The following is an 18,155-nucleotide window of genomic DNA, read 5'->3' as shown; positions in this document are numbered from 1 at the left end:
TTCTTAGATTAACTAGAAGAACTTTGAAAGGTAAATAAAAATTTCTACTCCCCAATAAAGTACTATTCACAAATATTTTAGCCCCAAACTTTCACTTCTTCCTATATTACATTACCTTTCTGATGGCTAATGTAGATACTGATGTCCTAATAGTCAGAACCTAGCCTTTTAATAGCCAATCAAGAGGCTATATTGTCTAAAAAATTAAGCTGAGGAGTAGGAAAAATAGCACACTTCAGCATAGAAACTCCAAATGAGAATTCCAGTTAATCATCAAGATTCTCAATAACCAACAGAATTAACCCTAGATCAAATCCAACTGAAGAAGATTTAAAATTCTTTATTTTATTAGATTGCTTTAAAAATGTAAAGAGCTCCAGGCTAAGTTCAATTGGAATGCAGTAGCAAATATTTTACATGAATTTTTGTAGGCAATGTTAAGTTACTGAAAAAATAATCAATGTAGCATAATGCTAATTAAAGAAAGGAAAGAAGAAAGATGTAAGGGAAAGGAGAATAAAGTAAGTACAGTGGTCCCCTTCTTAATTTGCAGGAGATACATTCCAAGACCCCTAGTGGATGCCTGAAATCATGGATAGTACCAAACCTTACATGCATTATGTTTTTTCCTATACATACATACATACATATATACATACACACTTATGATAAAGTTTAATTTATAAATTAGGCACAGGAAGAGATTAAAAACAATAGCTAATAATAAAATAGAACAACTATAACAATATACTATAATAAAAGTTATAAGAATGTGGTCTCTATCTCTCTCCCTCATAATATCTTATTCTCTTATACTCATCCTTTTTGTGATAATATGAGATGATAAAATACCTATGTGATGACATGAAGTGAGGTGAATTACACATGCATTGTGATGAAGTGTTAGGCTACTATTGACCTTCTGACTATGTGTCAGAAGGAGGATCATCTGTTTCCAAACCACAGTTGACTGTGGGTAAATAAAACTATGGGAAAAAAAAAACTTGGGATAAAAGGGAAACACTGTAATGAAAGAAGGGAAAAAAAGATAGATTATGAGATATAAAAAGGACACTTGCTTGGAGTTCTGGGTAATACATTTAGATCAGAATTAGAATGTTTAATAGGATTTAAAATGCTTCTAAGAATTTAAATCTTAGAAACAATAAGTTCTAGACTAATATTCATGAAAAAAAATAAGTTTGTGTTTCTAATATTTGAATTTTTAATTATTAAATTAAAAGGGAATCTATGGACATTACAGTTGGAAGTCAATATAGATATTCTAAAATTAATGTGGTACAAGAAATTGGGCTTTTTAAGTGTGTGGATTCGAAAAAGGAAAAAAAAAAGGCCAAACATGGTCTTAAAAGGAAGTCCCACCTTCATATTTTTCCCATAATTATATTGGTTTAATTAAGGTAATTATGCAATAAATTTCCTTACAAGTAATAGATTCTCAGAATCAATGTATATGACTGGAGTCACAGTGGTGAGAAAAATGTCTGACATTGTATTTAATATTACAGTGAAATTTAAATATTAACTTACAAATACATTTCAAAAACCAATTAAAAAAACATATCCTCAATGTTATTATATGCAAATGAGGCCATTTCTAAAACACCAGTAATCAAATTAGAATAGCATGAAAAGAAAGCAAAAGATACAACATGGAAATTACCATTCTTGTATGGATAGCTGGCTCAAGAATAATGCAATAAAAATTTGAAAATATGATTAATGTAGTAAGGGATGGTGAATGGTATATTTAAAAATAAGTCTCACACTTTAAAAATCCTGTCATGTTAGGGTGTCCTTTGTATTTACATATACATGGAGATTCTTAATGTTATAGTTAAAAAAATTCGCACTCTGGGGGCCACTATTCCCAGCACTCAAGGACATCTGTTTTCTAGAAGTACGTAGGTTATTTTATTTTATTTTATTTTATTTTATTTTTATTTTATTTTTCTATTAAAAGGCTCTAGTACCTGCTCCACATAACTTTAGACACAATTTGATGCTGTGTTATATAGGAAAATGAGCAGGCAGGCAGTAGCAAATTCCTCTCGTTAATTGCTTAGATCCCTAGCATAGTAGATCTTGGTTGTTCACAAATATCTGAATCATCTGCAGAACGCAGTGTATTTGCAAATTTTGGCTGTCTTCCCAGGGATTCTGGTTCAATTGTTCTGGGAATGGTTCACAGGAATCTATATTTTGACTAGTATAATAAACCAAAATGTTGATTTTATTGTAGGTTAAGTGAGGATCACACAAAGAGAAACGTTGTAAATGCAAGTGCCTTCATCTGTGGCATGATCAGAAAAAACACACCATAGGTGGATAACCTTTCTAGAAGAAAAATACATTATTAATAGGAAATGTGTCAAAGTGCTCTGTTTATTTTATTAACGTTAATAGTGATGTTTTCCTAATCTTTTGTCTCAGAATCTGTAAAGAAATTGGTGTGGAAACCAAAGTATCTGCCTTTAGATATGAGTCCCACCATTCATTAAGTATCTCAAATGTATGTTCATATTTGAATGTTCATTGCTTCCACAGATGCAACATTTAATATCACTAATCACAAGTCAACCCAGAGATCATTACTGATTTGTATATTTGCTGATGCAAAACTTTCACCTGTATATCTCATGAGAAAGGTGTGTAGAGATGTCATTTAGCTGAATATTGAGTTTAGTGAACCATGCAGCATATTTATTTCAACACTGGATATTTTATGTGTAATGACCCTCATGAACTGATAAAAACTTAGAGAAAAATGTGGGAGATGTTAAATAGTCACTAATATGGTGCTGATGCATAGAAAAGGAATTGAGAAAACAAAACCTAAGAAACATAAAGTATAAATACTTAAAAATTTATAAAGTTGAGATTTTTGAAATCAGAGTGGTTTTTATGTCTCAACATTTTCTTTTCAGCCTCAATACCTGAAAATGGACAGTTTTGGAAGAGAGGAGAATTTCTTTTGACAAAACTAAGCTAGGTAAGCAGTTTTGGAGGGCCTAAGATATTACCATGAAATGTGAGGTTTTTGTCAATCTACCTATCGTCTATCTTATGCCCAGGGATATCATTGCAGTATCTTAGGAGTATTTGGGGGGGGGCGTGTAACACTTTAGGAGTATTTGGGGGTACAACACTATCTGAAATTAAATGAAATTACGAATGAATATTTCCCCAGATGTTCTTAAGGTATACAATTCTTCTAAATTAGTGGTTCTCAAAGCGTGGTCCTTATACCAGCATCATCATTATTACCTGAGAATACGTTAGAAATGCATATTAGCGAGAGTTGCGGCAAGATGGCGGCTTAGGAGGACACTGGGCTCACCGCACGTCCTGCTGATCACTTAGATTCCATCTACACCTGCCTAAATAACCCAGAAAACCGCCAGAGGATTAGCAGAATGGAGTCGCCGGAGCCAAACGCAGACGAGAGGCCCACGGAAGAGGGTAGGAAGGGCGGCGAGGCGGTGCGCGCTCCACGGACTGGCGGGAGGGAGCCGGGGCGGAGGGGCGGCTCGCCGGCCAAGCAGAGCCCCCGAGTCTGGCTTGCAAAAGCGGAGGGGCCGGGCGGACTGTGTTCCGACAGCAAGAGCGATTTAGCGTCTGGGAGGTCATAAATTAACAGCTCTGCTCGGAAAGCGGGAAGGCTGGAGGACAAAGGGAGGGAGAGCTGCTGAGCCCCCTGACAATAGAGCTCAGTTTGGTGGGGAACAAAGGCGCTCGCCAGCGCCATTTCCCCCGCCCATCCCCCAGCCGAAATCCCAAAGGGAACCGGTTCCTGCCAGGGAACTTGCTGGCTCCGCGCAAACACCCAACTGCGCTTCGGCGGAGCCAAACCTCCAGCAGCGGATCTGACTCCCTCCCGCTGCCACAGGGCCCCTCCTGAAGTGGATCACCTAAGGAGAAGCGATCTAAGCCTGCCCCTCCTGCCCCCGAGCACCTTGCCTACCCACTCCAGCTAATACGCCAGATCCCCAGCATCACAAGCCTGGCAGGGTGCAAGTAGCCCAGACGAGCCACACCACCCCACAGTGAATCCCACCCCTAGGAGAGGGGAAGAGAAGGCACACTCCAGTCTGACTGTGGCCCCAGCGGTGGGCTGGGGGCAGACATCAGGTCGGACTGCGGCCCCGCCCACCAACTCCAGTTATACACCACAGCACAGGGGAAGTGCCTTGCAGGTCCTCACCACGCCAGGGACTATCCAAAATGACCAAGCGGAAGAACTCCCCTCAGACGAATCTCCAGGAAATAACAACAGCTAATGAGCTGATCAAAAAGGATTTAAATAATATAACAGAAAGTGAATTTAGAATAATAGTCATAAAATTAATCGCTGGGCTTGAAAACAGTATATAGGACAGCAGAGAATCTCTTGCTACAGAGATCAAGGGACTAAGGAACAGTCACGAGGAGCTGAAAAATGCTTTAAACGAAATGCATAACAAAATGGAAACCACCACAGCTCGGCTTGAAGAGGCAGAGGAGAGAATAGGTGAACTAGAAGATAAAGTTATGGAAAAAGAGGAAGCTGAGAAAAAGAGAGATAAAAAAATCCAGGAGTATGAGGGGAAAATTAGAGAATTAAGTGATACACTAAAAAGAAATAATATACGCATAATTGGTATCCCAGAGGAGGAAGAGAGAGGGAAAGGTGCTGAAGGGGTACTTGAAGAAATAATAGCTGAGAACTTCCCTGAACTGGGGAAGGAAAAAGGCATTGAAATCCAAGAGGCACAGAGAACTCCCTTCAGACGTAACTTGAATCGATCTTCTGCACGACATATCATAGTGAAACTGGCAAAATACAAGGATAAAGAGAAAATTCTGAAAGCAGCAAGGGGTAAACGTGCCCTCACATATAAAGGGAGACCTATAAGACTCGTGACTGATCTCTCTTTTGAAACTTGGCAGGCCAGAAAGAATTGGCACGAGATTTTCAGGGTGCTAGACAGAAAAAACATGCAGCCAAGAATCCTTTATCCAGCAAGTCTGTCATTTAGAATAGAAGGAAAGATAAAGGTCTTCCCAAACAAACAAAAACTGAAGGAATTTGTCACCACTAAACCAGCCCTACAAGAGATCCTAAGGGGGACCCTGTGAGACAAAGTCCCAGAGACATCACTATAAGCATAAAACATACAGACATCACAATGACTCTAAACCCGTATCTTTCTATAATAACACTGAATGTAAATGGATTAAATGCGCCAACCAAAAGACATAGGGTATCAGAATGGATAAAAAAACAAGACCCATCTATTTGCTGTCTACAAGAGACTCATTTTAGACCTGAGGACACCTTTAGATTGAGAGTGAGGGGATGGAGAACTATTTATCATGCGACTGGAAGCCAAAAGAAAGCTGGAGTAGCCATACTTGTATCAGACAAACTAGACTTTAAATTAAAGGCTGTAACAAGAGATGAAGAAGGACATTATATAATAGTTACAGGGTCTATCCATCAGGAAGAGCTAACAATTATAAATGTCTATGCACCGAATACCGGAGCCCCCAAATATATAAAACAATTACTCATAAACATAAGCAACCTTATTGATAAGAATGTGGTAATTGCAGGGGACTTTAATACACCACTTACAGAAATGGATAGATCATCTAGACACATGGTCAATAAAGAAACAAGGGCCCTGAATGAGACATTGGATCAGATGGACTTGACAGATATATTTAGAACTCTGCATCCCAAAGCAACAGAATATACTTTCTTCTCGAGTGCACATGGAACATTCTCCAAAATAGATCATATACTGGGTCACAAAACAGCCCTTCATAAGTTTACAAGAATTGAAATTATACCATGCTTACTTTCAGACCACAATGCTATGAAGCTTGAAATCAACCACAGGAAAAAGTCTGGAAAACCTCCAAAAGCATGGAGGTTAAAGAACACCCTACTAAAGAATGAGTGGGTCAACCAGGCAATTAGAGAAGAAATTAAAAAATATATGGAAACAAACGAAAATGAAAATACAACAATCCAAACGCTTTGGGACGCAGCAAAGGCAGTCCTGAGAGGAAAATACATTGCAATCCAGGCCTATCTCAAGAAACAAGAAAAATCCCAAATACAAAATCTAACAGCACACCTAAAGGAACTAGAAGCAGAACAGCAAAGGCAGCCTAAGCCCAGCAGAAGAAGAGAAATAATAAAGATCAGAGCAGAAATAAACAATATAGAAACTAAAAAAACTGTAGAGCAGATCAACGAAACCAAGAGTTGGTTTTTTGAAAAAATAAACAAAATTGACAAACCTCTAGCCAGGCTTCTCAAAAAGAAAAGGGAGATGACCCAAATAGATAAAATCATGAATGAAAATGGAATTATTACAACCAATCCCTCAGAGATACAAACAATTATCAGGGAATACTATGAAAACTTATATGCCAACAAATTGGACAACCTGGAAGAAATGGACAAATTCCTGAACACCCACACTCTTCCAAAACTCAATCAGGAGGAAATAGAAAGCTTGAACAGACCCATAACCAGCGAAGAAATTGAATCGGTTATCAAAAATCTCCCAACAAATAAGAGTCCAGGACCAGATGGCTTCCCAGGGGAGTTCTACCACACGTTTAAAGCAGAGATAATACCTATCCTTCTCAAGCTATTCCAAGAAATAGAAAGGGAAGGAAAACTTCCAGACTCATTCTATGAAGCCAGTATTACTTTGATTCCTAAACCAGACAGAGACCCAGTAAAAAAAGAGAACTACAGGCCAATATCCCTGATGAATATGGATGCAAAAATTCTCAATAAGATACTAGCAAATCGAATTCAACAGCATATAAAAAGAATTATTCACCATGATCAAGTGGGATTCATTCTTGGTATGCAGGGCTGGTTCAACATTCGCAAATCAATCAACGTGATACATCACATTAACAAAAAAAGAGAGAAGAACCATATGATCCTGTCAATCGATGCAGAAAAGGCCTTCGACAAAATCCAGCACCCTTTCTTAGTAAAAACCCTTGAGAAAGTCGGGATAGAAGGAACATACTTAAAGATCATAAAAGCCATTTATGAAAAGCCCACAGCTAACATCATCCTCAACGGGGAAAAACTGAAAGCTTTTTCCCTGAGATCAGGAACACGACAAGGATGCCCACTCTCACCGCTGCTGTTTAACATAGTGCTGGAAGTTCTAGCATCAGCAATCAGACAACAAAAGGAAATCAAAGGCATCAAAATTGGCAAAGATGAAGTCAAGCTTTCGCTTTTTGCAGATGACATGATATTATACATGGAAAATCCGATAGACTCCACCAAAAGTCTGCTAGAACTGATACAGGAATTCAGCAAAGTTGCAGGATACAAAATCAATGTACAGAAATCAGTTGCATTCTTATACACTAACAAGGAAGCAACAGAAAGACAAATAAAGAAACTGATCCCATTCACAATTGCACCAAGAAGCATAAAATACCTAGGAATAAATCTAACCAAAGATGTAAAGGATCTGTATGCTGAAAACTATAGAAAGCTTATGAAGGAAATTGAAGAAGATTTAAAGAAATGGAAAGACATTCCCTGCTCATGGATTGGAAAAATAAATATTGTCAAAATGTCAATACTACCCAAAGCTATCTACACATTCAATGCAATCCCAATCAAAATTGCACCAGCATTCTTCTCGAAACTAGAACAAGCCATCCTAAAATTCATATGGAACCACAAAAGGCCCCGAATAGCCAAAGGAATTTTGAAGAAGAAGACCAAAGCAGGAGGCATCACAATCCCAGACTTTAGCCTCTACTACAAAGCTGTCATCATCAAGACAGCATGGTATTGGCACCAAAACAGACACATAGACCAATGGAATAGAATAGAAACCCCAGAACTAGACCCACAAACGTATGGCCAACTCATCTTTGACAAAGCAGGAAAGAACATCCAATGGAAAAAAGACAGCCTCTTTAACAAATGGTGCTGGGAGAACTGGACAGCAACATGCAGAAGGTTGAAACTAGACCACTTTCTCACACCATTCACAAAAATAAACTCAAAATGGATAAAGGACCTAAATGTGAGACAAGAAACCATCAAAACCTTAGAGGAGAAAGCAGGAAAAGACCTCTCTGACCTCAGCCGTAGGAATCTCTTACTCGACACATCCCCAAAGGCAAGGGAATTAAAAGCAAAAGTGAATTACTGGGACCTTATGAAGATAAAAAGCTTCTGCACAGCAAAGGAAACAACCAACAAAACTAAAAGGCAACCAACGGAATGGGAAAAGATATTCGCAAATGACATATCGGACAAAGGGCTAGTATCCAAAATCTATAAAGAGCTCACCAAACTCCACACCCAAAAAACAAATAACCCAGTGAAGAAATGGGCAGAAAACATGAATAGACACTTCTCTAAAGAAGACATCCGGATGGCCAACAGGCACATGAAAAGATGTTCAGCGTCGCTCCTTATCAGGGAAATACAAATCAAAACCACACTCAGGTATCACCTCACGCCAGTCAGAGTGGCCAAAATGAACAAATCAGGAGACTATAGATGCTGGAGAGGATGTGGAGAAACGGGAACCCTCTTGCACTGTTGGTGGGAATGCAAAGTGGTGCAGCCACTCTGGAAAGCAGTGTGGAGGTTCCTCAGAAAATTAAAAATAGACCTACCCTATGACCCAGCAATAGCACTGCTAGGAATTTATCCAAGGGATACAGGAGCACTGATGCATAGGGCCACTTGTACCCCAATGTTCATAGCAGCACTCTCAACAATAGCCAAATTATGGAAAGAGCCTAAATGTCCATCAACTGATGAATGGATAAAGAAATTGTGGTTTATATACACAATGGAATATTACGTGGCAATGAGAAAAAATGAAATATGGCCTTTTGTAGCAACGTGGATGGAACTGGAGAGTGTGATGCTAAGTGAAATAAGCCATACAGAGAAAGACAGATACCATATGGTTTCACTCTTATGTGGATCCTGAGAAACTTAACAGGAACCCATGGGGGAGGTAAAGGAAAAAAAAAAAAAAGAGGTTAGAATGGGAGAGAGCCAAAGCATAAGAGACTGTTAAAAACTGAGAACAAACTGAGGGTTGATGGGGGGTGGGAGGGAGGAGAGGGTGGGTGATGGGTATTGAGGAGGGCACCTTTTGGGATGAGCACTGGGTGTTGTATGGAAACCAATTTGTCAATAAATTTCAGAAAAAAAAAAAAAAGAAATGCATATTAGCCCCTGTCCCCAGAACTACTTAATCAGAAATTCTGGGGAGTTTCACCAATCTAAAATTTAGCAAACCCTCCAAGTGTTGCTGAAGCATGCTGAATTTTCTCCTTAAATATTCTTAATAAATGTAACTAAGAATTTAAAAGTGATGTTGGTTTAAGAAGCCTTTTAGAATCCTAAATAAGTAAAGCCAAAGACTGAATGCTAAGGAAAAGGACAACTGAAGAAAATGGATGGGAGGGATCTAAAATAAAAGCTGAAAGAGCCTATCACAAGGGTAACAGGCAATACAAGGAAGCAGCTGTTAGATTCTGGGTAGTACCCCCAGGGCAAAAGTGAGCCTTCTGACAAATACTGGAGCAGCAGCAGCAACAAGGTTATCATAACACCATCATCACCATCATCACCATCATCACCATCATCACCATCATCACGATCACCATTATTATCATCTTAATGGGCGAAAGAAAACACAGGATATCCAGACACAGGGCTAGGCGCTTACATAGATCATCTAATTTAATCCTTACAGTAGGCCTAGGCAGACTTAAAATTTGAATTTTATCTCTATTTTACACATGACAAAACTGAGCCTTAGAGAAACAAAGTAGTTTATCACCAAAATTATTTAAGTAGAAAGAAAGAAAACTGAGATACGAAGCAGGAAGTATGACTTCAAGGCCCACATTCTTGACTGCTATTCTTTACTGATATCTCATAGCAACTTAGAGCTAAAGGTGGCCTCACCATTAAGCAAGGAAAAAGAATGCAGTATTTATTTAATGGGTAGTTAAATTGGATTCACAGAAACTATGGAGAGTGAGCAAGGCAGAATTTGAAAAATTCAAAAGACTCTTACATTTTGAAGGAAGGTGCGATGGGGTTGGAGGGAAGAAGAGTGGCAGCTATACCTAGAAACAGATTCTTTGATGTGATGAACACATAGGGTTGAGGCACAGAGTAGGAAGCAGAGGAAACAGTCCGAACAAGCAGCACGGGAGATGGAACCACTGATATAATCACCACATTTAATGCCCTAAGGGTAAGTGGATCAGCCATCTGGTGCAAGATATAAAATGGCAACATCCATATAGTTTGTCAGAAAAATCCCTCTTCATGACTCAGTCTCAAGGAGGAGAAGATCCATTCTTCATATTTCTTACAAGTATAGGCTTTGTTGCTCCTTATTTTTTCCACAGCAATGTGATTTAAAAAAATACAATAATGTCTTAAATCACATAGATACGGGTTTGAAACGCTGTCCTAAGAGAACAGGCAGCCTTGGGCAGACTCCTTATTGTCTCTGAAGTTTAAGCTTTTGCACAGTTTTAATAAAGTTATTAACATCTAATTAATAATAATTTTATTAGAATCAAATGGGACAAAGAACTACAGCTTTCAGAAAGAATTGCACCAAAATGTGTACCTTTGGCATGCAGATTATTGGAATTGAAAATAATCCAGACCTAAAGACTTGGGAAGAAATGTTGACCTTCCCCCTAATTGCTTACAAAAATTTAGGTGGAGGAGCTGCTCCAGCAAGAGAGCTATCACCATAAATAACTACAGTATAATATGAACTAGGTGTGGTCGATAAGGAGGAACCTTGTAAGCACTGTGGATCAACGACCTCTCTATGTCCCATTGTTTCTGAATGGCCCAGTAATATTTGCTACCAAACATTGACTCTTTTTCATTTTCCTGCGAATTGCTTTCCTTCCATTTTCTTCCCAGTCCAGCAGCCCATTCTCTTTAGTTCTGGGGTGTATATATATATATATGTATACTCATTTTACCTGGCTGTCTTTGTACTCTCATGTTTATGTGGATTTCCCACACATATGAAATTAAATTTTACTTTCTCTGTTAATCTATTTCATGTCAATTTAATTCTTAGACCATTAGAAGAATGGTAAAGTGTAGACAAAAATTTCTCCTACACAACAGAATAAAAGTACATGGCACTTAGTAGATTCTTTTCCATCACTTAATATTAAGATAATTTAAGTTAATTTCACTTATGCTGCAGCTCTAACCCTCTCAGGATTAGCACATTTAGTTCATAACTGAAATGTATGCAGATAAGTAAGAAAAAAATGGGGGGGGAAGGATATGGGGCATTTGGTGCTAACAGCTGATTTAAACATAAATCTATTAGTTCTTAAAGCTATCAAAAAAAATTCCCTTCCAGTAGAAAGTGCTTCAGATTTGATTCCTGGCCTGCTTGGCTCCAACTTACTCCCTGAATTCTCTATGTGACCTGGAGCAAGTAACTTAAATTTAAGGAAATTGTTTCCTCACCTAGAATCCAAGGAATATAATACTCAAATTGCCCAATTTTACTTAGTATTATACACATACACATTTTCCAGTTGTGGTGTCTAGGGCTTTCCAATGACATTAAAGGCTATAAAGGTATTAAAATTGTGTAGGAATCTCATAATGTAATATGGAGCTGGCCATAAAACTAGGTATCTAGGCTTCCTCTGCCATTGCATATGGTAGAACTTCTTTTATTTTGAGGCAGGTGTGTGTGTGTGCATGAGAGAAAGAGTCAGAAAGACAGAGACAGAGAGACACAGAGAGAGAATATATGTGTGCTTGTGGTTTTGAGGGAGCTGGTAAATTAACCCATTTACGTATTTACACACCTCTGGTTATGTTTACACGTTTAAATGGGCTGCCTGAGATCCAAGCCCTGATGTACCATGTTATGGAGCTCGAGCACTCTGTACTAAACCACGAGGAAAACATTCTATGCTTTGACTATGATAGGAACTTTGCAAGTCCGTAGACATGCCTTTTACAAGCAATAAAATGAAGCTGTCAGCCATCGCAAATGGACCAAGATAGAGGTCACATGACTAAACCACCTCTGGACCAGGCAGTCTCTGATGTATTTTACTCCAGTTTCAATCTATTAATCAGAGGAGTTGGGAGAGCAATAATTTAAATGCTGCAATAATCAATTCCATAACACATTAATAGAAGCTACAGTCAAACTTTCCCACACCACTGACTGCACTGGAATCCTGACAGGAGCCCTAGGGCCATGCCTAATTTGCATTAAATTTACATAAAATTGTAAATCAAGAATACATGAACACAGCCCTAATATTTGTTAGTGCTTAGATCTTTTCTGATAGATGGATTGGAACTGCTAGTGGTTTGACTTCGCTTGCAATAAAACTGTGCAGCTGATCAGCTTTGTTCTCATTCTGCAATTATGAGAAAGGGACCCATGAGAGCTATAGTTTGGGGGCATGCGTATGCCACTTAGGGTTTTTGTCCTATAAAACCATGACTCAGATGTGCCCTTAGAAACCCCAATCTAGAAGCAGATTGTCCCCAATAACTTTGCAAATCCTTGTCATTAGATTTGCTCACAAATAACTTACCATTAAATGGAGATATAAATTACAAAGAAAGCTGGCCAGCTGAGAGGATATCAGGCCCCTGGAAATTTTTATTTCCAAATTATACTTACTATCACAACAACAGATAATTAGTAATATTTTTTACGCTGAAGATAAAAACCAAGACTTCAACAAGAGTCATCCAGTACCTAAAAGTTGATGAAGTGGACTTCAAATGGTTCTAAGCATTGTGTTCTTGTTACTTTGTTCCAAATTATTTCAACAGCTATGGCCTTTGCTATGTGCTTTTATACTCAGGGCTAGGAGAAAATATTTTTACCAAGAGTACTGGCTCACAGTGGCAAGATTCCTCTTTCTCCTTAGTCATTTCATTTTAAGTCTATCCTTTTAGCGAAAAAATAGATACTTAAACAAAAAAATGCATGTGAAATATTTTATACATCATGTTAATTTTTTTTTCTCTCACCACTCCCTTACCACCTACCTATCCCACCTTTTCTTACCTTGCACGATCAAGTAAACTTGGGAGGTCTTGGGCTCATGCTGTGTCTGAACCGAGCAAGTATAGGAGCCCTCATCATAGACATCCACCTTCTGGATTCGGAGGCTGTATTCCAGAGAATGGCGTTTCTCCAGCTCAACCCGAGGGTCCAGAGACCATTTGTCATGCCCAGCAAAAATGATGCCAGAACGGTTCAACCACGCCACCTTTGAGTTCTTGTCTTCTACAACGCACCTGGTAGAGCAGAATAACAACATTAGAAACTTAGCCATACCTGCATCTGCATTCATTGTCCACATTGCCTTCAACAAGACCAGTGAAGAACAATAATTATATACAGGATGAATTATTGCCATGCCATTTCTTAGAGTCCTATGTATTGTCACTATTTATCCTAAGATCTACTTACCATTCAGTGGATGGATGTAATTAAATTAGACTCAGTTTAGCCATAAACAATCAGTATGAAAAATGCAGGCAAATAAATTTAGATAGGTATTGATTTCCTACTGGATTTTCTTCTTCTTGTCTAGGAGAAGGTCATTCACGCAAAACTCCATCTGTTTTAGTAACTGAGAATTTGACAAGTGATAATGTGGCACATTTCCTGAGCTTTGAATTGTATGAATTCTTTCATAACTATTTCCTAAATTTGCACAAGAGTGTGATGGTAGATTCAAATCATGCCCCACTGCTGTAGAAATTAGACTAGATTTCAGAATTTGCTTTGGATTCTTATAAGTTTGGAATGCCCTCTCCCAGGAGTGAGAAGTGTGTGAACAGGTCCAAAGGTAAGAAGAAAGGTATTGTGTCAGGGAAATCAAAGCTAGCATCTTCTTGCCTATGTCTGGTTCCAGCTGCCGAGGGCAGCAGGTTGTCTGCTGGCAAAACAGCTTGCTACCAGCATTTCCAACACATCAGAATGAGTTCAATATTTTATAGGAGATGAATAAACCAGTTCTGTGGTTCCTATTCTATGAAAGATGAAGGGGAAAAATGTTTACTTTAATAAATACTTATTTTAAAAGCCTAACAGGATCTCTTTCTGAAACTTTCAAGAAAGAGGCAAAGAATCTGGAGAATCAATGGATTCTCCATTGAGAAGGGGTAAATGCTTCATGGGGAGGGGCACCTGGGTGGCTCAGTTGGTTGGGCATCTGACTTCACCCCAGGTCATGATCTCGTGGCTTGTGAGTTCGAGCCCCAAGTCGGGCTCTGTGCTGACAGCTCAGAGCCTGGAGCCCACTTCGGATTCTGTGTCTCCCTCTCTCTGACCTTTCCCCAGCTCACAGTCTGTCTTTGTCTCTCTCTCTCTCTCAAAAATAAATAAACATTAAAAAAATTTAAAAAAAGCTTCATGGGGAATATAGTTTTCCCCTTCAATTTCAGCAAGAATCAGGAAATGGAAAAATTGAGCAACAAACTTCTCTCTGTATCCCTTTGGCAAGATTTATGTCTGCCCCACAGGGAGATTGTCCCAGACCCTGTTCACAACTGTAGAGCCATCTGCTCAGCACTCTGAGGCATGAGGGATAGAGAAGAAGCCAGGAGCATGACAGCAGAACAGTTAAAATACCATGTCCTGTATTTTCCAAACTGAGTCCAATCCAGGTTTTCTCTTAGGTCAAAAAAGCCAGTTGTAGAGATTCTGTACCTATGCATAGATAGAAATTAATGCCTTATCTACAGGCTGTCTACAGTAGCTATACAGAGGCCAACCCATCTTCCTTAAAAGCAGAAATGCTGAATCCTTTTAAAATACCTCACCTATCATTCAAAAGACCCCCTTATCCCATCATTTTTAAGTGAACTTAATATTTTATTTAACACGAGAATTTTATTTAATGACTTGAATTCCATGATACGCAGGTGTCTCTTTTCTTCTGCATTTATTTATTTTCATAAACATAAGTAGATGAAATCATCATTTGGTATCTCTGTTACCCAATATGGGTCTCTCTGCCATGAAGATATTGTTGGGATTAATTATATGTGCTTGATAATTTAGAATTTCTCCATAATGGAGTACAAAGCTAACTTCATGGATGCTTCATGCTTCTTTCCAGACCTGATTGTACTTTTCCTGTTCTACTATTTTGTGTCATCATTTCTCTATCTTTCATGGTATTTGTGGCACTTCTTAAATGAGAATCATTTATGAGTTAATAGGCTGCTTTGCTGCATTTCTGTATCATAAATGAAGTTATTGATATGGATTTACTGTGTTCTTCTTTTCTACTGAGAAGAATGGAAATTGACCTCTGTAAATGCATTTTAAACCTTTATCATGAACCTCCTTGCACTTTTCTCATCTAGGCAGCTCAACACACCAGGAAACAGATATGCTACATCATAGGGAGGTACTCTGAATAATGTCTAGCCCCAACTATGGCCCTAATATGTTCAATTTGGAAAAAAAAAGACTATACAACATATTTTACATAGATATGGCCTACAAATCAATTAAAGATAGATACTTTGCCCTATTCATTTAGGTGCTTCCAACAATTTATGTTATGTAATCTTAGGTATTGATAAATGCCTCTTGTTAAAGTGACAGCATCACACGCACAGGGAGGAGGACAGACGATTACCTCTTTTACACTTCCCTCTCCCAAACCCTACAGCGTCAACAAATGAATTGAACAAATTTCCTTATGAGCACAAGGTAGAGTTTCTAAGACAGGTGTTTAGGGTCCTCTGGACATTTTAGCAATTTTTATCCATGGGAAAGTTAAAATTATCACATAGGTCATTATTCCAAACTATTCTCTGACAATGTTCAGAACTATCTTATCTAAAGAAGTAATTGACTATTTCAGCAAAATTGCCAGACCCATAAAAGTGCATCTACCAAGACAATACATTATATGAAAATTTGCTATGACAATCTATATAACGTCTTATTTTTACATTATTTTTCTTCTTACATTTATTTTTAAAATTTACCTTTTACTTACAAATAAACACACACACATATATGTATATATACACACATATATACACTCACACTTTTTACTAACTTAGTATGGTTACCCAAGATACTAATGTACATCTTGGCTATGTAGTATTTGTTTTTAATTTTTATTTTAAGTAAGCTCCACACCCAATGGGGAGCTTGAACTCACAACCCTGAGGTCAAGGAAGAGTCATATGCTCCATTCCCTGAGCCAGTCAGGTTTCCCAACAATGTAGTATTTTTAAAAGGTAAACGACTCCTCCAGATATTTAAGGGTTTTTTTTTTTTTTATGTAGCCAGTGGTTTCAAAGTAAATATATTGACTCTCTAAAGTAGAAAATAATCTTTTTACAACATTACAAAACTTTCATACTGAAAAACAGCAAACATAATAGTTTCAGAAGCAATTTAACTTTTCAAAATTTTAATATTTTGATTTAAGGTGGTAACTATTTCAAACCATAAGAAGTGCACAAGGAAAAGACTGAAAAAGTCAAAATAATCTCGACATGTAGAATTTATCTTTGTTCAGTGAAAATAACTAGTGACACACAGTAGTCACGGAGCACCTAGTTATTCAAAAATGGTTAAATGCCAATTTAATGCAGACCCATGTTCCCAGCATGCACTGACTGGCCAGCAAGCATCATGTGCTCCCATATAGGAAGTGAGTTGGCTTAGCTGTGCATTAGGCATTCCTCTAGAGTAAATGAGAATTCTCATGCCATGCCATCATGACATAATAATGAGTTATCGCCCCCCCCCCCCCCCGCCCCGGCCCACCTAGAATGCTGCTTATATACCAGATAATCTAGTTCAGAAATGGATACCTAATGACTTTATCTTCAAAATCAGCCATGGCTACAGCTGGGAACGTGTGAAGAGATGTATTTTAAAAATCTATACGTGTTATGTATTGTTTAGATTTAATAGAGTGTTTCTTCCAGGAGTTTACAATGCTGCAAATCATTCCAGGATTTAGAAAGGACTGCTCCTTTAAAAGAGTGGGTGTTGGTGCCAAGGAGAGAGGGGCAGAGAATGTCCCTTCACTTCAGGTGGGATTTTTTTGGCAGGCAACTGGGAACATGGGGATATAATACATCTCTCTAGGAAATCTTCTATTATTAGTATCCCATCCTTTTATTTGGCTCTTTTTATGACCACACTGTACTCCACATTGCATTAGAATTATTTGCATTTATCTTTCCTTGTATGCTTATTAATGACAGTGACCCTCCTGAATTCACCTATGGAGCTCTCAAGGGACCTAACAGCATACACCCACCATGTGCACAGTAGGCGCTCACTGAAATGTAGAATAAATAAACTGAATTTAACAAACTGGTATTTAACAAGTATCAGATATTTATTAATTATCTAAGAAGTGCAGATGAATTAGTAATTATTTTAACATTTCTTAAGAAATAATTAGGGGCGTCTGGGTGGCGCAGTCGGTTAAGCGTCCGACTTCAGCCAGGTCACGATCTCGCGGTCTGCGAGTTCGAGCCCCGCGTCGGGCTCTGGGCTGATGGCTCGGAGCCTGGAGCCTGTTTCAGATTCTGTGTCTCCCTCTCTCTCTGCCCCTCCCCCGTTCATGCTCTGTCTCTCTCTGTCCCAAAAATAAATAAACGTTGAAAAAAAAAATTAAAAAAAAAAAAAAAAGAAATAATTAAAAGTATCAGATACAGGGGTGCCTGAATGGCTCAGTCAGTCAGACTCAGTTGTGTCAGACTCTTGATTTCAGATCAGATCATGACCTCACAGTTTGTGGAATTGAGTTTTGCAATGAGCTCTGCACTGAACGCGTGGAGCCTGGTAGGAATTCTCTCTCTCTCTGTCTCTCTCTCTCTCTCCCACCCCTCTCAAAATATTTTTTTTTTAAAGTATCAGATACAAAGGGAAATTTACAGAGAATTATTGAGTGTGGTATTAACATAAAAGTGAAGGACAGAAAAGTGTATGCTCAGTGTTTCCATTATGAAGAAACATCATCCCTGGGAATTACATACTCTATGTCACATGTGAAAAAGAAAAAGAAACATAAAGCAGTAGATAAATGTT

The 18,155-nt window shown here is 38.3% G+C and overlaps 1 protein-coding gene across 2 annotated transcripts in view; it reads right to left on the bottom strand.

Annotated features, from left to right (window-relative positions):
- Nucleotides 1-18,155, bottom strand: part of LSAMP (limbic system associated membrane protein) — a 665,273-nt gene that overhangs the window by 297,227 nt on the left and 349,891 nt on the right. For both annotated transcript variants that reach the window (XM_047876541.1, XM_047876542.1), the window contains exon 2: nucleotides 13,137-13,369. In XM_047876541.1, the coding sequence (XP_047732497.1) occupies nucleotides 13,137-13,369 (233 nt within the window). The remainder of the gene's footprint in view (nucleotides 1-13,136; nucleotides 13,370-18,155) is intronic.

The sequence above is a fragment of the Prionailurus viverrinus genome, chromosome C2 (genome assembly GCF_022837055.1).
Source record: "Prionailurus viverrinus isolate Anna chromosome C2, UM_Priviv_1.0, whole genome shotgun sequence".
NCBI lineage: Eukaryota > Metazoa > Chordata > Mammalia > Carnivora > Felidae > Prionailurus > Prionailurus viverrinus.
The sequence above is the reverse complement of the archived record's forward strand: the minus strand, read 5'-3'. Positions and strand labels throughout refer to the sequence as shown.